At 32.0% G+C, this 25,593-nt stretch overlaps 1 protein-coding gene across 1 annotated transcript in view; it reads right to left on the reverse strand.

The window, feature by feature from the left end:
- Positions 1 to 25,593, reverse strand: part of LOC114326928 (probable sodium/potassium/calcium exchanger CG1090) — a 273,633-nt gene that overhangs the window by 12,832 nt on the left and 235,208 nt on the right. Inside the window, exons 6-7 of the mRNA XM_028275391.2 lie at positions 16,187 to 16,297; positions 10,551 to 10,728 (exon numbers count right to left, since the gene is read on the reverse strand). Of these exons, the coding sequence (XP_028131192.1) occupies positions 10,551 to 10,728; positions 16,187 to 16,297 (289 nt within the window). The remainder of the gene's footprint in view (positions 1 to 10,550; positions 10,729 to 16,186; positions 16,298 to 25,593) is intronic.

The raw sequence follows: 25,593 nt of genomic DNA on the forward strand, positions 1-25,593 counted from the left end.
GTTATACCCAAGATGCTAATTTATTCGTAGGTAATATAGTTTAAATTTCCATTTTATGGTCTTGAAAAAACGATTCGAGCCGTACCCATGTATTTTTTGTCTCTCTAAATCTACCATTCGGTTTTTATAGTCGATTACAAAGAACACTTTATTGATTCCAGATTCCAAACTACAAACCTATAACAAATTTCGTTAAAAATATTCGTTAAAACCGTTGAAAGGATTGCCTGTAAATATCGGCTTTCTGAGTCATAAGAATCATTTTCGCTAGTCCCGAGTTGGGACGAAAATGCTCGTCACGCGCTCTACGTATATTATCATTTCCAAGTTCGATGTGAACCATGTTGTGAACGATAACTCAACGTATTAAAACTCTCAGGGCTCTCAAACAGGGACCGTTTGCGCCAGGTAAAATCATTTCGTATTAAGACATAGTAAAGTGGTCAAAAAACTAGTAGGAAAGGAAAGTACGAGAGCACTATATCAACGAAGACTAAATGAAAAATTAGAAGATGTAATTCAAAATGTATCCGTGCAAGAAGTGTACAAAAATATAATAGAGAGTATACAAACAGCCGCAAAAGAAACGCTTGGTTTAAAATCCGAACGCCACAGTAAAAAGCTATGGTGGACCGAAGACATACAAAACCTAATAATGGAGAAAAAGAAAGCGTACTCACGGTGGCTAAGTACTAAATATCCAGTAGACAAAGACAAATATTTGGACCTACGCAGAACAACAAGAAGAGCAGTAACAGCAGCAAAAAAGAAATGTGGGATAGGAAGCCAAGAGATCAACACTTACATAGGCGGAAGAGACATGGAAATTTTTAAACAAAATAAAGAACACAGAAAGAAATACTACTTCTATTCAGTTAATATCAACAATCACCAACAGAAGTATTTGTTGAAGGCGAAGAGATTGTAGTGGGAGTTGATATGGTGAAGAAAGCTGTAAATGAACTAAAAAATGGTAGAGCTCCAGGGCCCGAAAATATTCCTGCCGAATTAATAAAATGTGGCACAGATAAACTCTTTCAAGCACTTACTTGGTGTATGAACAAATATACAGGGTGTCCCAAAAAGATTGGTCATAAATTATACCACAGATTCTGGGATCAAAAATAAGTTGATTGCACCTAACTTACCTATATACAATAGTGCACATAAAAAAAGTTACAGCCCTTTGAAGTTACAAACTGAAAATCGATTTTTTTTCATATATCGAAAACTCCTAGAGATTTTTTATTGAAAATGGACATGTGGCATTCTTATAGTAGCAACATCTTAAAAAAAATTAAAGTAAAATTTGTTCACCCCATAAAAATTTTATGGGGGTTTTGTTTCCTTAAACCCCCCCAAACTTTTGTGTACGTTCCAATTAAATTATTATTGTTGCACTATTAAGTAAACACTATATTTTTAAAACTTTTTTGCCTCTTAGTACTTTTTCGATAAGCCAGTGTTTATCGAGATATTTTGAATATTTGTCGAATCCACCACATATTTGTATATGGTTAAGTACGATTATAGAGAACTGTCAATAATCTGAAAATTTATTTATAATTTACATTATTAGGTATATTTTGAAAAAGAAGCCACATCTCGATAAAAGGTGACTCATCAAAAAAAGACTAAGAGGCAAAAAAGTTTTAAAAACACTGTGTTTACCTAATGGTACCACAATAATAGTTTAATTGGAACGTACACAAACATGTGGGGGGTTTAAAGGAACAAAACCCCCATAAAATTTTTATGTAAACATATTAAAAAAGAAGCCGCATCCCGATAAAAACTGGCTTATCTAAAAAATACCAAGAGGCAAAAAAGTTTTAAAAACGTTGTGTTTAACTAATGGTACCACAATAATGAATTAATTGGAACGTACACAAAAGTTTGGGGGGGTTTAAGGGAACAAAACCCCCATAAAATTTTTATGGGGTGGACAAATTTTACTATAATTTTGTTTTAAGATGATCCTGCCATAAGAATGCCCCATATCCATTTTCAATAAAAAATCTCTAATAGTTTTCAATATATTGAAAAAAATCGATTTCCATTTTGTAACTTCAAAGGGCTGTAACTTTTTTTATGAGCACATTTGTACTAAGGTAAGTTAGGTTCAATCGAACTATTTTTGACCCCAGAATGTGTGGTATAATTTATGACCAATCTTTTCGGGACACCCTGTATAAACGGTGTCACACCACCCAGTTTATGGAAAGTAGCTTATATTTCTTCCATTCATAAAAAAGGAAATAAGTTGGATTGCTCAAATTACAGAGGAATATCGGTAACTAGTACACTAAGCCGGGTGTACGGGCGCATTCTAAGAAATCTCATTGAGATGGAGTATAGGGAACAAGAAGAAGAACAGGCTGGTTTCCGCGCTGGAAGGACTTGCACAGATAATGTCTTCTGCCTAAAACAATTAATTGAAAAAAAATCAGCAACCAATCAAGAGACCCATCTCATGTTTTTTGACCTCCGTAAAGCATACGACAGCGTTCCTGTGACTAAATTGTGGAAATCACTACAAGAAACTAACATCAGCTACACTCTAGTCAAAGCCTTAAAAATATATATGAAAATTCTACATCACAAGTAAAAATTGGCAACACACTATCTAAAAAGTTCATAGTTAACAAGGGTCTGCGCCAGGGCTGCTGTATTTCACCAACTTTGTTCAAGATATATGTTGCAAAAGCACTAAACCAGTGGAAACGTAAATGCCACGGTATGGGTATAGACCTCGGAGAGGTTTGTTTGTATACCTTACAATTTGCTGATGACCAAGTCATCATAGCTAATGATAAAGACGACCTACAGTATATGGCAAGAAAATTGAAGGAGGAATATGAACAGTGGGGCTTTGGAAATTAATGTGGAAAAAACTAAATACCTACCCATAGGAGCTGAGTTATGCAATATCGAACTAGAGGATAATGAACAAATCACATCCTGTAGTGAATACACGTACCTGGGAGTAATCTTCGATACAACGGGAAAAGACGATGAGGAAATAAAGAAAAGGGTAACACAAGCTAGAAGAACAATTGGATGCCTAAATGGAATACTTTGGAGCTCCGAAATAGGAATACAGCGAAAATACAACATCTATGAAACACTTATTAAAAGCAGCCTACTTTACGGAGCAGAAACTTGGAGAATAACCGAGAACAACAGGAAAAAAATTAGAAGCTGTAGAAATGGATGTGTTTAGAAGATCGTTAGGTATATCCCATAGGGAAAGAATTCGAAATGAGGAAGTAAGACGACGAATTGCAATAGATGGTTACTTAACAACAGAAATTGAGAGGAAACAGTTGATTTGGTATGGTCATGTTCAAAGAATGGAAGACACAAGATTGCCCAAAAAGATCTTGGAGTGGGTACCACCAAACCGCAAAAAACGAGGAAGACCCAAAAAGACATGGAAAGAAGGGGTAACCAAAGCAATGAGTATAAGGGATCTTAGAGATGGCCAATGGGATGATAGAAGGACGTGGAAGTTAGGCATCGGACAAGGTCGAAAGACGTTCTGAAACCGATACATACATACAAAGTGGTCAAAAATAATGTTAATAACTTTTGTATTACAAATTGTGCAGTAAAAGTGATAGTACTTCAAAATAAAATAAAACTACTTTAGCTCAACTTCAACGTCTACTATTACTTATTTCAACACCGAATTGCACCGTGCTTCGACAAATATTTATTAATCAGAGTCTTTATAATCAACCACTTACAACCACTTACAAGTTTGGTTTTGGTGTTATGTGAAGAACAAGAGACATCCACAAAGTAATCTTCTATCCTGGTGGAGCGTTCTACGGAACTACTGGTGGTCTACCTGGTGGCGCGGAAAGTGTGAATTTAAAACAGTGCAAAATAAAATTACAACTGAAGTTGAAGTAACTCTTAATGTCTCCGTTTACACAGTAGTTCTGTGTAAAGTAAAGTAGCTTACACAAAAGATGACGGACTTGTTCAGCAAAACGACATAAAAACACAGTATTCCAACTATTACCATAGCCAACCGTACATGTTCTTACCTAGACCGACTCTGACCAACCGTACCTAACTGTAAACATGTAAGAACCCTCTAGAAGACACGAGTAGACTAGTATCCCTCCCCCGCCAAACCTGTTCTACGCTATTCTAGGCTTCTCTAGACTCCGACTAAAGGTCCCACTATGAATGTGTTATATAATGAAAATTTCGAGATCAGGGTCGGCATCATGAGGTTTGTTCCAACTCGATACAAAACCGTTCTTGATTCGTTACGCGCATGCGCAATAACGAATAATTATGCGCAGTAACACATTTTTCGTTACTGCTCATACTCGTAACCGTCCAAGAACGGTTTTGTATCGAGGTGGAACAAACCTATGGTGTGAGAACGAATGAAAATATAGGGGAATTTTAAATCGTTCAGGCTGTGTGAATTAAAAATGCCTTATACAGGGTCTTAGTAAATAAGTATGAAAAATTTTAAGGGCTAATTCGACATAAAAAAATAATTCCGGTTTGATCTATAAACATATGTACGCAAATGCTTCGTTTCCGAGATACGGGGTGTTGAAATTTTTATTTCAAACTGCCAATTTATTTATTGCTCTAAGACCAGTTGAGCTATGAAAATGAAATTTATTGAGTTTTGGAAGGTAGTTACTTCGCATTTTTTGACATACAATTAAAAATTTTGTATTCATTATTGGCGCGCCTACGAGTAATGGTCTGAATTTTTTTAAAGAAAAAAATAGTACGCCACTTAGATATTTCGAATTAAAAATTATTTTTAAATTACACGTCTAATTTGTAATAAAAACCTTTCTTTCCTTTTTTCATATGGTGCACCGATTTTATGCAGAAAAATAAAACATCTTGCCGCGTATTTTTCATTTTTTAATACATTATCAAGAAATATCCAATATAATAATACTAAACTGGAACAAGAACAGAAAATATTACTAATAAGATTTTAACTAGCTGCAGAGCTACAACAAATGTTAAAATGACCTCCTTTAGAGCTTACAGAAGAATTTTATATTCATCATTGGCGCGCGGGTATTTATCATACGGGTAATGGTCTGAATTTTTTTAAGAGAAAAATAGTACGCCACTGAGATATGTCAAATTAAAAATCATTTTTGAATTGCTGGTTTAATTTACGACAAAAAATTTTTCCTGCCTTTTTTTCATATGCGGCGCCGTTTTTATGAAAAAAAAAATAAAGGTACTTTCCATGTCGAATCACTCAGGCAAAAAATTTTGGATTTCCGATTTGTAAAATTGGTATATATCTTCTGCGGGACATAAAAATAAGATATTTAAGGTCAAAAAATCTTCTTCTTGTTTTCTCACAATGTTATTTTATGCGATTTTACAGTGATTTGGTGTTTATTTAAACAAATTTGCATTTTCTATCGTAAAGTATCAATGAAAAACATAGTATTTTAATAGAAGGGACTCAAAAATGTCATTATCTGGCATTATAACAAGTTATTTTGATTCAAAACAAGTTTTTGATCAAATTTTATAGTGTAGAAAACTTCATTTTCCTCCATTGCCAAAATATATCATCATCGATTTGGCTGAAAATTTGCCCACAGATAGCCAAAATAAAGGACTTTAAGTCGTTAGAAGGATTTGAATTATATTGTAATACCAAAAAAGTTACATGCAATAATATCAGACTGAAAAGTATATTAGTCCAGTCGGGATAACATTTGACCTTGCATGCCGAGCTGCCCTAAATTTTATTTTTTTAATCATTAGGGGGGTCAACAGTAGCCTAAATTTAAAATCGCGAATGAATTCCTCCGTTACGTTAGCCGCTATCTTGATTTTAAAGGAGAACCTGATTTGCTCAATATATCCGCCATTTTTAACTTTTCGACAAAAATGTTAGGAACTAAAATTGTTCCAAATAAATCGTATTTACAATTATTATAATTTCTTTTTAACAGTTTTTGTCGTGAGGTCGATATTTTCGAGTTAATTGTACTCACAGTAGACGCCTATATTTTTGACTATGATATTGCATGTAACTTTTTTATTATTGTAATATAATTCAAATCCTTCTTACCACCTAAAGTCTTATGTTTTGGCTATAGGTGGGCAAATTTTCAGCCAAATCGATTATGATGTATTTTGGGAATGGAGAAAAATGTAATAAACGGTATTTTAACGTTTTCTACACTATAAAATTTGATCAAAAACTTGTTTTTAATCAAAGTAACTTGTTATAATGCCATATAATGACATTTTTGAGTCCCTTCTATTAAAATATTATGTTTACCATTGATACTTTACGATAGAAAATGCAAATTTGTTTAAATAAACAGCAAATCACTGTAAACTCGCATAAAATAAAATTGTGAGAAAACAAGAAGAAGAAGATTTTTTGACCTTAAATATCTTATTTTTACGTCCCGCAGAAGCTATATACCAATTTTCAGACACATCGGAAATCCTTATATTGTTGGTGGGGAAATATAGAATGTATTAAATAAATTATGTTTTAGTATAAATAGTGTATAAATAAATTCAAAATAAGTGTACCTAAGTTTAAAATAAAGTCATTAATTAATTAAACTTTGTCCCCTATATTAAAAAATCAGATGAAAATGATATGGATTAGAAGAGATACTGGTGTGATACCTACATATTAAAAAATTCAACGCATTGTCGAGCTTGCCTTAAATGCAACTTTTCCACAAAATCTTACTTTACAAGTACTAAATCTCTGAATATTTCAGCTCTGTATTATTATAGTGGAGAAAAGTTTTGCTTCAGGTAAAATAATTATTCTCATTTAAAGTTTTGCAAAGAATCCGATAAATGTTCTGGAACGACGTGAAATGAAACTTTAAATTAGTTCATTATTTTAGTTTAAAGTTTTGCAAAACTATTTTTTTATGAGAAAAAAAGTATGTTGTTCTGAAGCTATTTCCTTGTGGCATTTTTGTAATCAACTATTCTAAATGGGAAATAAGCCACAATTTAACTAAAAAAATGATTTTATTAACGTTTCGACGTCCAAATCGGATGTCGTTGTCAAAATAGAAAATATTAATAAATTAAACAAAAATGTTGTTGCTTAGTAAAAAATTATTCTAATAATTTGTTTAATCTGACTCATTTATATCGGCAATTCAGACATATATTTTACATTTTAAAATAGAAGATTTTAAAATCATATTGCCAATATTTATGAGTTGCGTTCCTGGGACGATTTTACTGAAAGATAGTTCATTGGATTACATGAAATCAACCCCAACTCAAGAATATCCGTCACAAAAAAATCATAGCATGAGGTCTGTCTTTAAAAAGACAACCAAATGCAACGGTAAGACCAAATACTTACGATGTCGGGATAGTATCACGAGGTGTTTTCCTGGTTTGACCTCATGATTTACTATGGAATTTCTAACACGAAGAATTTTACTGTCACCGTTGCATGTGATTGTCTTTTTAAAGACAGATCACATGCTATGATTTTTTTGTGACGGATATTCTTGAGTTGGGGGTTGATTTCATGTAATCGAATAAACCATCTTTCAGTAAAGTCGTCCCAGGAAGGCAACTCATAAATATTGGCAATATCATTTAAAGTCTTCTACTTTAAAATGTATAATATATGTCTGAATTGCTGATATAAATGAGTCATATTAAATAAATTATAGAAGAATTTTTTACTAAGCAACAACATTTTTGTTTAATTCAATAATATTTTGTATTTTGACAACGACACCGATTTGGACGTCGAAACGTTAATAAAATCATTTTTTTAGTTAATTTGTGGCTTATTTCCCATTTAGAGTAGTTGATTAAAAAAGTATGGGTTTCCATTAATATTTAAATTGAACTATTATAGCAGGGGAGCCTTGAATGCTAAATTTGCAGTTGCTAAAGCGTCATGGGGACCTATTAGGTTTGAAGATTAGGTCCTAAAACCAAGAAAAGTTAAGTTTTCCATTTTAGTGGGGATTTTTCCTTTTTATTTTAATTTTCCATTTCCAAAAATCGTTTTTTCCGATTATAGCTCCATCTATCCATAATTCGAAAAAATATCTCCAATAAAAGTGGCTTATTTTTATGTAAGAAATTCAAATCACCCCACTTCCGCGGGGGATCGTGTTTAGTGTTATTCGAGAGATTTTTGAAAAATATTGAACACGTATTTTTCAGTTTTTCGATCCGATGCTCATTTTGCGAAATATCACGGGGTTCCTCTATTTAAAATTTTAAAGTCCCCCCTCCGTGGGGGTGGTGTTTGGTATCATTCGATAGATTTTTGAGAAATATTGGATGCGTATTTTTCACTTTTTTGATCTGATGTTTATTTCGTGAAATATTCGTTTTTTTTTTGTGAAACTATGTGACTCACCCATTTTCTTACGCCCCGCTCAAATCGTCAGATTTTTGAAATATACACTGTTCTTCATGTACTTAAATTACCTTGTCTTTATCTGACGTTTTCGGGTTTCTCTAAAGATATATTTTTTTACGGACTGTCCCCAACGCATGCCCCTTTATTAAGAGTCCATATACAATATGGTAGGGATATGTTTATAGGGTACAAGGTTTCTCCCCATGTGATTTTCTGACGCGCTCGAGTAACGCGAAAAATCCCCGCTTGTGCTCCCCTACCATAAAAACTTTCAAAACTTATTATTTCAAATGTGACAATCTCGATACTTTCTTTTTTTGCATCGATTACTCACATCGCTTTGTTACAAATAAAAGATTATTAAAATATCCGATTTTTTCTTTCACTTTTTTGTTTAACCTACCAGTTTATATACATTTTTGAAGTTATACTTCTTTACGCTCGATATGAGGGTGAATTTTTATATGTTAAAACCTACGATCCCGGCGCATGCGCATTATAACTTTGTTCTGATTGGATGTTCAAATGACATGTCAAAAATTATTCAATATGTCGGCTGTGGCAAAGCTGTGGTTTAATTATTTATGGTTGTTGCGTTTTGAAATTTGTGTGAAAAGAAACAACAAATAAAAGTTAGTTAATAGTTATACTACCTTTTTAAATAGTTTTCATATATATTTTTGGACTTTTGGACTATTTTGGACAAGGACTCATTCTAATTTGGTAAGTAGTTTTTATTATAATCATATTGTAATTATACATTTGGATTAGGTTGGAATAAATTTATTTTCTCAAGAATGGGGATTTAGAGAGAAATCCGAAATTAGGTTCGATTTTTATTTTTAAATTATGATTTTTTGGCGTAGATTTATTTATCTAGTAGGTATGTAATGCTTTGATTTACATGCTTAATTTGCTTACCAACAAAAGTTCTACCAATCTTCATCTAATATATTGTTTTCTTACTGTTTTGTTATATTTTAATATTTTCTTCCACAAAAATCAAACTACATAATTTGATTTAAATTCAGAATAACTGTTAAACAGTAAAACGTTCAGTTGAGCTATTTTTCCGCATGACAAATAATGAGTAATTGGATGAGTGAGTCTAGGCTTCGATTACGAATCAAAGAGTCCCCAAATTCGCGGGTTCGAATCCCGATGCAAGTTTTTATTTTTTTATTTTTTTATGCATTTTATGATTGTAAGTATATTTATTATATAATTTTATTTTTCAGAAAATGCGTATTTAAAATTTTTGCCAACAATTATTATCGTTCAGAAATCATTTTTTTCCACCTACCTCTACCGAAATTATACGTTTCCGGACCTGATTGTAGGGAGCAAAGTTGTACTTTTCCTCCCTAGGGAGGAAAATATTTTTCCTCCCTAGGGAGGAAAAGTAAAAGTGACGTCATGGTATTTCATTCATGAGATATAACTTATTGACGCCCTGTACAATATCTATTTTCTATTACGTAAGTATCTATACATTTTAACGTTTATTTAAAAAACACCCTGTATTTTGCAGAATGGTAAAAAACAGTAAATTGTTATTTTGATTTAACAATGTTTACATTAATAATTTGACTTATATTTGACAGTTGACAGTTACATTGTACCTACTTGTTAGTTTTAGTTTTAATAAATTTTGTTGGTTAGTTACATAAATAAATTCAGTAAAAATGAAAAAATGAATTGTTATTTGAGGAAGGTGGAAAAACCATATGTATAACATGGGAGTAAAGTGCCTTTTCCTCCCTTGAATGATTACTGCCCTCCGCTACGCGTCGGGCAGTAAACTTCATTCTCGGGAGGAAAAGTAGCACTTTCCTCCCTTGTTATACAAATAGCTATTCTTTGTGGCATTTTTCAATGTGTTTGTGTGCGTTTCATTCTTTTATTTTTTAAAATTTTTGGTATTGTCTTAATAAAAATTTTTAGAAAGTAGTAAGTATTAAAATTAGTTTAATATTTAAATAAAATATTAATAAACTGTTTAAAGTACATTATATCAATTTCGTTAAAATCACATAATATGTAATAGAAGTATAACTTCTTACGTCCGTACACAGTACACACACATTCTTTTTTTTTAATAACGGTTTTTGCGCACCCATAATTTCTGTTTAAAATTAATTCTCAAACTCACCACGATATCTTCTTATCGAAAATGACGACCAACATGACGAGTATGGAAATGGCGTAGAAGAAGCTGTCTCTGACGAGCGGCCACCAATTGAGGTAAACCACGGCGCTGGAGCAGAGTCCGCAGCAGGCAATTACGAACATGATATTAAACACTGCCGAGCCAATTACCCCAGAGATGCCTGCAACAAAATAAAGCTGTATTAACGAACATCGCATATACACTACAACCGACTATCTTTGTCAATTTTGTTTGATGACGAGACCTAACAAGATGTTTAATTATAACAAAAATATTACCAGAGAACGGCAGTTCTCGCCAGTGGCGCACACCAACGCCCCCCTACACGCGACACTATAGTGTGAGGCAGATAAAGGGCCTATTAGAAATATCTCGAGAACTAAAGGTAAGAGAATAATGAAAATTTGAATACAGGGGTTTTGAGGTATGAACTATTTAATGAAAATATTTTGGTCTCTTTGCTACTTCCGGTAATACCGGAAGTTGATTGTAACTTCGTTTTTTTAAATGGGACACCCTGTATATTTTTACCTTTTTGGATTCTGCTCGATGTCTTGTTTCTGAAAATATGAGGTTTTGTAATATTATACAGGGTAGTTTAAAAGATAATTACGGTTTTTTATAAATTTAGTAGCAAACTTCACACCCTGCAGAATTGTACTGATTTGATAACAGAAACTACATTTATGTTCAGGTGATTTTTAATATAGTCTATTACTATTAAAATTTATTAATGTAGCGAAAAGTTTAATTTTAGTATACAGGGTTGGTCGAAATTCGGAATGAGTATTATCTCAGTTTTCTTAAATGGAACGCCCTGTATTTTAGTATTGTAATGAAATGATATTTTATAGTACTTTTTTATTTCTTAAGCTTCCCCTATACCTAACTGCTTTAATTTGTAAGTTATTCGTAGTTCTTTAAGCCAAACTTTAATTGCAACAAAAATTACGTGAAATTTTACTAGGTTTGCCATGAAAATATTCAATAATAAATAATTTTTTGAAAATAAACACATGTTAATCTAGAATGACCCTTAATTTATTATTATTGGATGAGATACGAAAATGCCTACGTTGTTAAGATTGTTGGTGCATAAAATATTAATAAATACAAACCATATTTTATCTAGCTGGCTATGGCTTTGACACTAAACTTGATTAAACATTATACATTATATTATTTTTATAGTTCCAGTTGCTTTGTTACCATTACTAATATACATTTTTGTAATGGGGAACTGATTAGTACAGTTTTTGGTCTAGGAGAGTATAACAAGAATGTACTACTAGCAATAAGAATTTATCAACTGCAACTCCCTGATAGACGACAGTCAAAAAGAGAAACTTTTCAAAGTTGACTAGAACAGTTTCGACGTACTTAGAAACTAGACACTTAGATTACGAGAACGTTCATACTAATATGCAGATTCTCAGTGACACTAATATTTAATTCATTTTAATCATTAACAATAGTTTTTGTTCGATCAGATTTCTCGTAATCTACATGTCCAGTTTGTTGAAACCGTTCTAGTAAATTTTGAAAAGTTTCTCTTTTTGGTTGCCATTTATCATGGAATTGCTGATGATAAATTCTTTTTGCTAGCAGCACATTTTTATTTGTTATACTATCCTAGAACAAAAAACATCTGAATTAGTTCCTCATTAGAAAAATTCATTAATGGTAGCAAAGCAACTGGAACTTCAAAGATAGTAGAATGCTTAAGCAAAGCAAATGTTTAATCATATTTAGTGTCAAAGTCATAGCCAACTAGATAGAATATTGTATGTTTTTGTTAATATTACACACCAACAATCTTAACTGCGTAGGTATTTTGATATATCAACCAGTATTAATAAATTAAGGGTCAGTCGAGATTAACATGTGTTTATTTTCGAAAAATTATTTATGATTGAATATTTTGACGGCAAACCTAATAAAATTTCACGTAATTTTTGTTGTAATTAATATTTGGCTTAAAGAACTACGAATAACTTACAAAGTAAAGCAGTTAGGTATAGGGAATGCTTAAGAAATAAAAAAGTACTATAAAATATAATTTCATTTCAATACTAAAATACAGGGTGTTCCATTTAAGAAAACTCAGAAAATACTCATTCCGAGTTTCGACCAACCCTGTATACTAAAATTAAACATTTCGCTATATTAATAATTTCTAATAATAATAGTCTATATTAAAAATCACTTGAACATAAAAGGAAATTTTGATATCACATCAGTACAATTCTACAGAGTGTGAAGTTTGCTACAAAATTTATAAAAAACCGTAATTATCTTTTAAATTACCCTGTATAATATTACGAAATTTCATATTTTAAGAGAGAAGACATCGAGCAGAATCCAAAAATGTAAAAATATACAGGGTGTCCTATTTAAAAAAACGAAGTTACAATCAACTTCCGGTATAACCGGAAGTAGCAAAGATACCAAAATATTTTCATTAAATAGTTTATACCTCAAAACCCCTGTATTCCCATTTTCATCATTCTCTTACCTTTAGTTCTCTAGGTATTTTTAATAGGCCCTTTATCTGCCTCACCCTGTATACACGAAATTTTCGATTTTCTAAACCTGACTGATTTGAAAGATCGGCCAAGTCCCATCTTAAAGTTCAGGAAAAGACTCACTCATTCATATGTCAACCATCTATTTTGGTCCAAGGGGGTGGATTTTACGGCCCTTTCTATTTAGGGTCTGTTTTTCGTTCTCGTCCCCAAAACTCCCAAAAACTTCAAAAATTTAAGTCCGACCTTTGCGGCTTCTAATAGTACTTCATCATTACCTTTCCAACGCATGTCTAATTTTGAAAATCGGTTATACCATTCAAAAGTATATTTATGAAACTTTGCATGCAAGTACAGTGACGCAAAAGGCATCTGTTTCCATATTTTTTGTTACTACTCCACTTCCGGTTTCACCGGAAATACCCATAACTTAATTAATTTAAATGGGACACCCTGTATATTTTTGCCGATTTTAAAAGAACTTGTAATTTTTAATTCATACATACCAAATTTGGTACAAAAAATTTGTTAAAAAGTCTCTGTAGATAATTTTTTGTATTTATATAACGAAGTAGGAAATAAACGAGTACCATATATACTGTAGGCTAAAATTGTTGTTTACATGCACTGCATGACTTATTTGAACTTAGTATAGTAGGTAAAACTGTTACTAACAGAAATATTGTCTGAACTAATTGACAGAAATAAATTGTTTTGAAAATGGTTCATTTAAGTGAAAAAGATCGTATTGAAATATTAATGATAATCGGTTATGGAGAATTTTCATTTTTTGGAAGTAAATTTTCCAAATCGATGAATTGGAAATAGATGATTCATAGAGAGGCCCGCTCGTTCTCCGGACCTCAACCCGTCAGATTTTTTTCTTTGGAGTTATCTAAAATCACGTGTTTATGTTAGGCGACCAACATGCTTGCAGGATTTGAGACAAAGAGTAATTGATGAATGTGAACCAATACGTGGAGAAATCTTTCAAAAAGTGACTCACGAATTTATGAATAGGCTTGCACGTTGTCAGGAGGTGAACAGAAAACATTTTCAATATTTGAAATTATTTTTTTTATTTTTAATATCATTGGTCTAACGTAAATAAATTAACCTATTTTTTAACTGTAAAAAGATTTATTTCTTGTTTTAATAGTTTTTTCTTCCAAACTTGGTATGTATGAATTAAAAATAACAGGTTCTTTCAAAATCTGCAAAAATATACAGGGTGTCCCATTTAAAGTAAATAAGTTAAGGGTAATTCCGGTCAAACCGGAAGTTGAGTAGTAACAAAAAATATGACAACAGATGCCTTTTGCGTCACTGTACTTGCATGCAAAGTTTCATAAATATTGTTCTTTTCATTTCAAAGATATTTGCTTGGTTCCATATTTTATCCCAACTCTGTATATTCTCTCGTATCTTTTTCGTTGTCACGGAAACGAGAGTTGTCACTATCTGATTTGCCCATTTTTTTGAGATGTTTTTTTTTGATACGATATCTACTGGCCTTCTCACTGGCAGTGACCAGTGAGAAGGCCACTAAGCATTTTTACACCTTTTTTACTCATTTATAGAAGGCGGTTTCTTGTAGAAGGCGACATTTTTATGAGCGTTTTTGCTTGCCTTTGTTTTGGTGTGTTAGACCAATGTAATCGTAGTTGATTGAGTTCCCAGGTTAGGACTTCCTCTTTGATGTGACTATCCACAGAAGGGTTCTGGACCTTGGGATGGGTTATTAGCCCCTTCTGTTGCGAGGCTATCAGCTTTCTCATTTCCTGCAATTCCCTTGTAATCTGGCACCCACATCTAAGGTACTTGGTTGCGTTCCGCCAGCTTCTTGAGGAATTGTTTACAGGCCAACACCAAACCAAACAAAATAGGTACTCATACTAAGTTTATAAGCATTTAGGAACCACAAAAAAGAAAGAAAAAACAATATAACAAGATATCACTCCCAAAATACATATACAGTGCTAGTCAAAAGTCCGTACCCCCCCTAGTATCTTTTGAACGGTTATACCTATAATAGTGAAATTTGGAGATAGGAAATAAACGGACGTAAGCTTCTTAACTAGTCATGACAGGTGACGTAATAGTGACAGATGACTTTACAGCGCCACTGTGACAGATAATTTTAAATGGGACCTTATGGCAAGTGACACCTCGTTTGAAAGGTATTGAAAATACCTATTCAATCATACTAATATTGTTTAAGTTTAAGCTAATTTTGACGAATTAATGAAATAAATATAAAATTGTAGTTTCATTTAATTAATTCAAAATTCAAAATTCCGCCTATGATTACTTGTCAAAAAGGTTGACGTTGACGTAAAAACTACTAGAGAATCGAATATGGTTTTTGACAAAAAACCATAGGCGTACATTTGAATTTTTATTAATTAAATGCGAAGCTACAATATTATATTTATTTAATTTATTCACCAAAATCAAAATCAACTAAAACACAAAAAAATTAGTATGGCTGAGTAGGTATTTTGAATACCTTTCAAACGAGGTATCACTTGCCATAAGGTCCCATTTAAAATTATCGGTCACAGTGGCTCTGTAACGTCATCTGTCACTATTACGTCACCTGTCATAACTAGTTAAGAAACTTACGTCAGTTAATTTCCTCCATCCAAATTTCACTATTATAGGTAAAACCGTTCAAAAGATAAGAGGGGGGGTACGGACTTTTGACTAGCACTGTATATTAAACTACCTAGTAACTATAAATATATTATTTATTTAAGAAAATACGAGAAAAATAATGCAAAACCACTTGAGTAAAATCACTTGGTTTTCCGCTTTTGTTAGTTGATAAATTTCTGGCTGTTTCAACAAATTATTTGGATTTTTTTGGTCCAGTACAAGTAAATACACTTAATAAAATGACAAAAAATAACAAAATAGCAATAAAACAAAAATCCTTCTTGTATACAAACCACTCACCCACACAAATTTCACTTCAAAGGAAGAAGCCCGGGGCAAGGTTTCCTTGATATAAAGTTCTTAAGTTATTAAAAGAAATCCCTGCAAAGATTTTTTTGTATATAAGAAAGAAAATACTTTGAGTTATTATCTTACCGATATCGTCCTTCGCCAAGAAAACTCCGATGATGACGGTTGCTAATTCGGGAGCCGAACTTCCTGCTGCCATGAAGGTGGCTCCTGCTACATCCGGAGCCATCTTTAATTCTGGAAATAGAAAGGTCGTTATTGAAATGAGATTGAAAGACTGTTTTCTTCAAAATAATGTTTATATTTTATATATCAGTAATATTTTTACTTTTCGGCCATTTTTTTGGGAGAGGGGGTCCGTGGATTTTTCCAAATTTTAGAATATTATTGTACCTTAAAAAAGTAGCCTACGGATATTTTTTTAGCCCTCTAGGTGACCCCGAGCCTGAGATGTGCCCCTTGAAACGGTCAGAAATAGCCCTTTTTACCCTATATACGACGAGATATATTTCTTTTTGATAAAATAATTTACGAAACCGCAAAAGATACTTTTTATTTTATAGGTTTAACTGAATATGTTTCTTACAACATTTTATGATGTTCAACTCCTTGTCAAAATTTAATTAAATCAAGAAAACAATGTAGAAACCGGAAACTGAAAGGGTTTTTAAATATCTTACAAACGCGTATTTGCAAATTAAAATCCATCTAATAGTAAATCCAATTTTTGGAAAATCACATTTTTTATCATTTGTAAGTTGATAGTACTTTTGCCGGGCAATCTGAAATTGACTAAAAAAATAAGTGAAAGTAGTTCTATATGTATATAGAGACTTTAACTATTTTTTTGACCGCCAAACATTGAGCATTTTGCTTCATAAGTAAGCCAACACACTGTCGTCGTTAATGATTTCTCTCATCAGTAGAATTATTCTGCAACATTTGAACTCAACGAATTATTAAAATACATAAAAAAATCTAAATTTTAAGCGTTTAAGCAAGTCTTTATGTGATCGAAAACCGAAGTTGGCTGTTTTCATTTTAGCTTTAATCTAACGTATCAAATACGTGAACTCTGGCAATATAAAGCAGCAACACATGCCTCACTGCATAAACCGGTGGTCTCCAATAGACGATGTAGGCAGCATACAGCGTCACGCCGTAGTTCATTTTCGTTACTTTTAATAAACTTCGAAGGACAAAAACCATCTTACAACCGAAAATAGTAAAGAAAAGAGTAATTCTAAAACAAATTCAAATTACCGGGTGAATTGAAGTGACCAGCGATTTAGCCACTTGTCTTCAAGGGACGCCGTACGCTACGTACAGCGTGTATTGGAGACCACCGCCTTAGGTCACCTCCGTAGGTAACTAATGCACGTATCTTTCCTTTCACTATAGTTCTCGAATTTTTTTCCATCTAACCTGTACATTTTTTATACAGGGTGAGTCATAAGGAACTGTACATACTCCTACCTCGTATAGAGGCTCCTATGGGGAATAACAAATGACCATTAAAAAGTGTCTGCTCCCATTGTTTAATAATATACAAGGCGAGTTTCGCATTTTGACAGAAAATTGTATTCGTCATAATTTTTGAACGGTCAGATCGATGTGTCTCTTATTTTGGCCAATCGTTACACTATTACCACCTAATCAACTAATTTATTCAAACTAGAAAAAATCAGATCCGGCTTTAAAAAAATTAGTTCGTTTTGGTCTTAGAAAAAATTTCACCCTGTATACGCTTTTTGAAAACTCTAATATGAATTTTACAAATTAGACAAATAGGCAATTAAAATGGCATATTTATTTTTTTCCGCACACGATTACTTAATTTTTTATAAAAAAATCAAATTTGATTATGAATTAAAAGTTTGGTAAAGTGAACCATAGATTTAACAAAATTAACTTTTATTACCAAAATTAATTTTTTTTTGAACAAATATTTAATTTATGTTACTACCAATCAACTGATTTATTCAAACAAGAAAAAAATCAGGCCCGGATTTAAAAAATAAATTCGTTTGGTCTTAGAAAAAATTTCACCCTGTATAAGCTTTTTGAAAACTCTAATATGATTTTTACAAATTAGACAAATAAGCAATTAGAATGGCATATTTATTTTTTCCCCACATGATTACTTAATTTTTTATAAAAAAAATCAAATTTGACTATGAATAATTAAAAGTTTGGTAATAACCCGGTCTATATAGACATTTCAAATAACAAAAATTGCCGGAGAGCCAAATTTTGGTGGAGAGCTAGGGTATACCATAACAAATAAAGTTTAAAAAGTCCCCATCGATCCCATGTGTGCGTCAAAAGTTATTCGGGGTCAAAGGTCAAAATTTGAGATTTTTTTGATTTTTTTCGAAAACGGTAAGTTTTATCAAAAAAAAAACCTTAAACTAAAGTTGTAGATCTTAAAATTCTCTACAAAAATAGTCCTTACTATTTTTTTCCTAAGAGTTGCCATTCCTGAGATATCGCGATTCAAAGAGTCACATTATACATGATATGCACACGTTTCCACACCACCTGTGAGGTAGTGTACTCGGCGCGTTTTTAAACTTCCTTTAAACCACTTCCTTGCACAATGTATCCGATTGCTCCAAAAAATGACATAAGCAAATGAAATCCTCCTAGTCTTATTATTATATTCGATACTTCAGATCCTTCAGGCGCAGCAGATACAATCTCGCGAGCTTTCGCATACAGAGGTTGATCAAAAGTAATTATACATACTTTGTGGTCATAACGTTTAGCATTCTCTAAAGCACAAAGTAAAGTTGTGTATATTGTATTGTAATTACTTGCTGGTTGATGAACAAATGGCAAAAAAGTAATTTTTGACTTATAAAAATCTATAATATTACTCGTCACGCATTCAATGTAACCATTCCAACCAGGTAGAGAAAAATTTTTGTATTTGCCATAGAACCATGTCACATCAACTTTTTTCAAAAAAGATACTTAAATTCACATTCATAATCAAAATTTCGCACATTTATTTTGCTGTACCCAACCACACCAGAGTTTTGATAGACCTGTATAGGTACATGAGCCTTTGCTGCAAAATCTTTTGCCGAAAGAACTTCAGTTACTCGTGGCATCGGCTCTTCTTGTAATACTGAATTTTTGGGAGTCACAACTTGGATAATACCCATTATATGAAGCGTATCATTGCCGTCCAAAGTATTTACATTAATGTCAGCATTCTCTGCAACATATTGGATGAATGTGCCTGTTTCTGGTGGTAAAATGTGAGGTGGATGACTGAAATCTGCTGCTGCTTCATAGTTCATTGTTTCACTGTAAGAGGCGCATAAACCAAGAGACGAAAAAATTTGTATGAATCGTTTCGAAGCTAACCGCCGATGAAAAAAAAACTGAAAGACCCAGCTGTAGTTTAGATTTAAAGGTTCTAGGCCGAACAGCTGCCATAATGCAGTGGCTAATATTCGTACAAACTAATTTTAGATGATCTAAATTATGACGCTTGTTTTTTAAGATGACTTGTTCCAAGAAATATGACAATGATTCGGGAATATCGTTATTTATATCCTCGAACATTCTACCTGGTGGAGGGTACATAGTATTTTCGAAAACACAAGATTGAATATCTTCACGAACAATTGCTGCTGCGGCTTTCAAAGTTTTTAACCGCTTGTCTTTTTCATCCAAGTCTTTTTTATCAGACCAGACTTGACTTAAAATATCTTGGTAATTGTCAATAAAACAAATAAATGTTAATTTTCCAGGCTTTTCTGTAATAATAATTCTACTACCATACTTCAATTTCAATCGTATTTTTATAGTTCTATCATCTAAAACTACATCTTGACAAACATTCCTTAATTCATCCAACGAAAACTGGCAATCATCACTCGTTTCTAAGAATTGAAACATTTTCTCCATCGCAGAGTTTACAGTTTCATCTTGTGGACGGCCAATTTTACGACCAGTATTAGGTTTTAAGAAAGATTTGTAACAACTGTCATGGTATTTTGCATCAGCAGCGACTAAATCATACTCAAAATTAATACGTTCAAGAACAGCCTTCGAAACATCATCAGAACGATCTTTAGCTAATTTCAACAGGGATTCTTTGAATTTTAGTGTAGTCACGTTACGAATTATTTTTCGAAGATGCTGTGCTTTCTTTATCTCAGATTCTTCATTGGCTTCATTGCCACAAAATAAACAGTATTTTTTAAAACAAAAATGTGATTTACTTACTTGCGTTCTAGTATGAGGTGGACTTACTTTTGAAGTACTAGCCTGTTCCTCCTCACGTTGTCTTTTCACTGCAGCGATTGAAGTTTTCCGAATGTATGATTTTCTGCAATTCACGTGTATTGTAACGAATTTTAGAGTTCTTAAATACTCAATAAACTCATCACCTCTCTCGACACTAGCCTCGATTAAATTTGGCATTCCACGATCAACCACAACTGTTTTAGTTTCACTTAAAAGTTTATTGCAAATAAAGCAAAACTGAGACATTTTTAAAACTATAAAATTGTACAAATAACGGTAACGGTACTAAATGGTAGACGCTTGTAATAAGTATTTATATTCACTTGAACTGAACCTTTAGCACTAAAAGAAACAGATAATATTATGAACCAGACCTACGGACAATACTGTAGCCATTGCCTATAATAGACAATCTGTTCTTTTTTAAACAATGGTATAGCCAAATGTTTTTCAAGGCCACGTGGATAGAGGAAATTCAGTTTGGGACTGATTACCTTTTGAAGAAATGTTTTCAGAATAGTATAATATACTATATAAAAGAGACACAAATAGGCATTTATACTTGTCTTAAGGGCCACATATGTATATACGTGGCTTATATGTGCATATAATGTATAAAGTAACTTTTAAAATCGCGATATCTCAGGAATGGTAACTCTTAGGAAAAAAATTGTGAGGACAATTTTTGTAGAGAATGTTAAGATCTACAACTTTGGTTTGAGGTTTTTTTTTTGATAAAACTTACCGTTTTCGAAAAAAATCCAAAAAATCTCAAATTTTGACCTTTGACCCGAATAACCTTTGACGCACACATGGGATCGATGGGGACTTTTTAAACTTTATTTGTTATGGTATACCCTAGCTCTCCACCAAAATTTGGCTCTCCGGCAATTTTTGTTATTTGCCAAGCATTTTGATGTCTAAGTTGACCGGATTATAAAGTGAACCATAGATTAAAAAAAAAAATAACTTTTATTACAAAAATGAATTTTTTTTGAACAAATATTTAATTTATGTTATCACCCAATCAACTGATTGGGTGATAACATAAATTAAATATTTGTTTATTTAATATTTAATTTATGTTATCACCCAATCAACTGATTGGGTGATAGCATAAATTAAATATTTGTTCAAAAAAAATTCATTTTTGTAATAAAAGTTTTTTTTTAATCTATGGTTCACTTTACCAAACTTTTAATTATTCATAGTCAAATTTGATTTTTTTTTTATAAAAAATGAAGTAATCATGTGGGGAAAAAATAAATATGCCATTTTAATTGCCTATTTGTCTAATTTGTAAAAATCATATTAGAGTTTTCAAAAAGCGTATACAGGGTGAAATTTTTTCTAAGACCAAAACGAATATATTTTTTAAATCCGGGCCTGATTTTTTTCTTGTTTGAATAAATCAGTTGATTGGTGGTAACATAAATTAAATATTTGTTCAAAAAAAATTAATTTTGGTAATAAAAGTTAATTTTGTTAAATCTATGGTTCACTTTACCAAACTTTTAATTCATAATCAAATTTAATTTTTTTATAAAAAATTAAGCAATCGTGTGCGGAAAAAAATAAATATGTTATTTTAATTGCCTATTTGTCTAATTTGTAAAATTCATATTAGAGTTTTCAAAAAGCTTATACAGGGTGAAATTTTTTCTAAGACCCAAACGAACTAATTTTTTTAAAGCCGGACCTGATTTTTTTCTAGTTTGAATAAATCAGTTGATTAGGTGACAATAGTGTAACGATTGACCAAAATAAGAGACACATCGATCTGACCGTTCAAAAATTATGACGAATACAAATTTCTGTCAAAATGCGAAACTCGCCCTGTATATTATTAAACAATGGGAGCAGACACTTTTTAATGGTCATTTGTTATTCCCCATAGGGGCCTCTATACGAGGTAGGAGTATGTACAGTTCCTCATGACTCACCCTGTATAATAAAAATATTAATACTATAATAACAAAACAAAGTTTTCTGAAAGTTGCTTTGTAATTTATAAAATAGTAAAACTTGCATAACATGTAGGATGATTAAATTTATGTAACAAAATTAGCTTGAAGCAAACTGCTAACAAATTACGGTTATTCATTACGAACTTATTAATTAGATTTTCCGAAATTCTGTTAGTCTACAAATCGACCATTAACTCCAGTAAATTTCATTAACTTTCCTTGTTTATTATTACAATAAACTTACGCTAGGTTCTAATTAGTTTATAGACAGGAAAATTGTTCTACTGGTTGTTGTGGCGCTCCTGTCAGAGATTTAAAATCATAACTGCTATTTTTACTTTATTTAGCACTGACCTAAAATGCATATTTTTCCTCCGCTGAAATTATTTTTCTAAATTCTGCATCTATTACATTGTTCTAAGGCCAGCATTCTTCGTTTAATTGTACCTTGCGTTGTATTTTAAAGTTGTAAGACTTTTGGTCTCTCATAAGGAGCCCACATTACATGTGATATGTAGATTGTTATAGTCTAAGAGCTAGTGAACCCTCCGACTAACGGTCGTCCTGTAAGGCTAGAAATTTGTCTAGTGATAATTCATAGCACACCAAGGCTAAAAACCATGACCTGGTAGGTATCAGCCGTGCACGTGTATCTACCAGGTGAATCGAAAAGTGCAAATTTAGGGGGTAAAGTAAACTTTCTCCTGTAAAGTTTAAATTTAGGTATATGTTTGAGTAAGTCATTTAGAAGAAATGTGTACAATGACAGGCGATTCTGAAGAGTATAAGACCTTTCCAGGCGAGGAGAAATATTAGGGGTTTTTCTTAAAATTATTTTTTTTGCATGGAACAAAGTTTTTTAGGTTTTTTGAATCATTCCAAACAAAAAAGGTCTTTAGTGACTTTTCTCTTAGGTTAATAGTTTTTGTTATATAAGGGATTAGAAATTTTAAAAATTGCGAAATCGGCCATTTTTAACCCCAAATCGGACATTTAACTAAAAATTTCAATGTTACCAAGGTAGGTAGATATTCTTTAAACATTGATTGATGAAATCCCGAAGAGCTTATTGCAATACAATATCGAAAATTCCTTTGCTTTTTAATTGCTAATCAAGCGGGCGCGACACTGTAGTATAAATGAGGACGTTTGAGTTTGCATAAATTCATTATCTCGAGAATGGGCAAAGGGCCTAGCCGGGTAAGATGGTGAAAAGTGCCCCCAACTCGATTTAAATTCCATATAGGCCACTTTTTAGCACATATAGAGGAACTCACTTTCTGAAACTTTTAGCCCCCTAGGTGGTCACGTGACCCCCCTAAAGCCTAATTAGGCTTTTTATGTTTATATTTTTTATCTCAGCCGTATCAAGAGCTAGCCAAAAACTTTATTTAAAAAAGCTGTAAGTTTCAAAAAGATCTATATGTAATTTTTTTTTAATTTTTGGCGGGAAATTCGAATTTTTAGAACAATTTTAAACTTTTAAATAACTCTGAAAAAAAAACTAAGACACTCGTGTTTACGAAAATCAATTATAATGTGTATTTTTGCACAATATTTCACCCTGAATTTTTTCAGATTTTTAAAATTGGTGAAACGTACCTTTAAAAATAAAAAACCGCATTTTTTCGTTTTTTTTCGTTTTTTGATACCAATTTTATACATATTTTTCAAAAAAGGTAACACCGTCACTAGAATAGGTAAAAAACTGAATAATAATTGGGGTTTGCTTAATAAAAAATTTTTGTAACGCCATCCATTTTCAAGATACAGGGCGTTGAAGAAAACAAAATTTTACACATTTTTTACGATTTTGCCGAAACTACTGGCAACATTGTAATAAAACTTGGCGGGATTTAAGAGGTAGTAGTTATTTTGCATGTTTTGACATACAATTAAGGATTTGATATTCATCATTGGCGCGCATAGGGGTAATGGTCTGAACTTTTCAAAGAAAAAAAGATAGTACGCCACTGACATATTTCAAATTAACAATCATTTTTGAATTCCTCGTTCAATTTTCAATAAAAAATCTATCTTCTCATTTTTTCATACGACGCGCCGTTTTGTTGCAAAAAATAAAATATCTTTACGCTTCCAAAGTATTCGAATTAATTTTTATAATGGATGTACGAGTTTATGTAGATGTAGAAACTACTAGAAGTTCGAATAATTTGTAAGGGTTAAGATCTTTTATTTTTTTAATAAAAATGGCGCGTCGTATGTAAAAATAAGAAGATAGATTTTTTGTCACAAATTGAACGAGGAATTCAAAAACGATTGTTAATTTGAAATACGTCAGTGGCGTATTATCTTTATTCTTTAAAAAGTTCAGACCATTACCCCTATGCGCGCCAATGATGAATATCAAATCCTTGATTGTATGTCAAAACATGCACAATAACTATATCTTAAAACCCGCCAAGTTTTATTACAATGTTGCTAGTAGTTTCAGCAAAATCGTAAAAAATGTGTAAAATTTTGTTTTCTTCAACGCCCTGTATTTAGAAAATGGATGGCGTTACAAAAAATTTTTATTAAGCAAACCCCAATTATTTTTCAGTTTTTTACCTATTCTAGTGACGGTGTTACCTTTTTTGAAAAATATGTATAAAATTGTATCAAAAAAACGAAAAAGAAACCGAAAAAATGCGGTTTTTTATTTTTAAAGGTACGTTTCACCAATTTTAAAAATCTAAAAAAATTCAAGGTGAAAGATTGTGCAAAAATACACATTATAATTGATTTTCGTGAAAATTAGTGTCTTAGTTTTTTTTTCAGAGATATTTAAAAGTTTAAAATTGTTCTAAAAATTCGAATTTCCCGCCAAAAAATAAAAAAAAAAATTACATATAGATCTTTTTGAAACTTACAACTCTTTTAAATAAAGTTTTTGGCTAGCTCTTGATGCGGCTGAGATAAAAACTAAAAACATAAAAAGCCTAATTAGGCTCTAGGGGGGTCACGTGACCACCTAGGGGGCTAGAAATTTCAGAATATGAGTTCCTCTATATGTGCTAAAAAGTGGCCTATATGGAATTTAAATCGAGTTGGGGGCACTTTTCACCATCTTACCTGGCTAGGCCCTTTAAAGAGAAATCCTCAGACAGGTCGATTTTTATTTTTAAATTAGGATTTTTTGGCTAATATAGAATACTAGTGACGTCATCCATCTGGGCGTGATGACGTAATCGATGATTTTTTTAAATGAGAGTAGGGGTTGTGTGATTGCTCATTTGAAAGGTTATTCAATTCTCTATTCAGTAATATAAACCTTAACATAATTATTTATACAGGATGTAC

This window comes from Diabrotica virgifera, chromosome 5, assembly GCF_917563875.1.
Source record: "Diabrotica virgifera virgifera chromosome 5, PGI_DIABVI_V3a".
In the NCBI taxonomy this organism is placed as follows: domain Eukaryota; kingdom Metazoa; phylum Arthropoda; class Insecta; order Coleoptera; family Chrysomelidae; genus Diabrotica; species Diabrotica virgifera.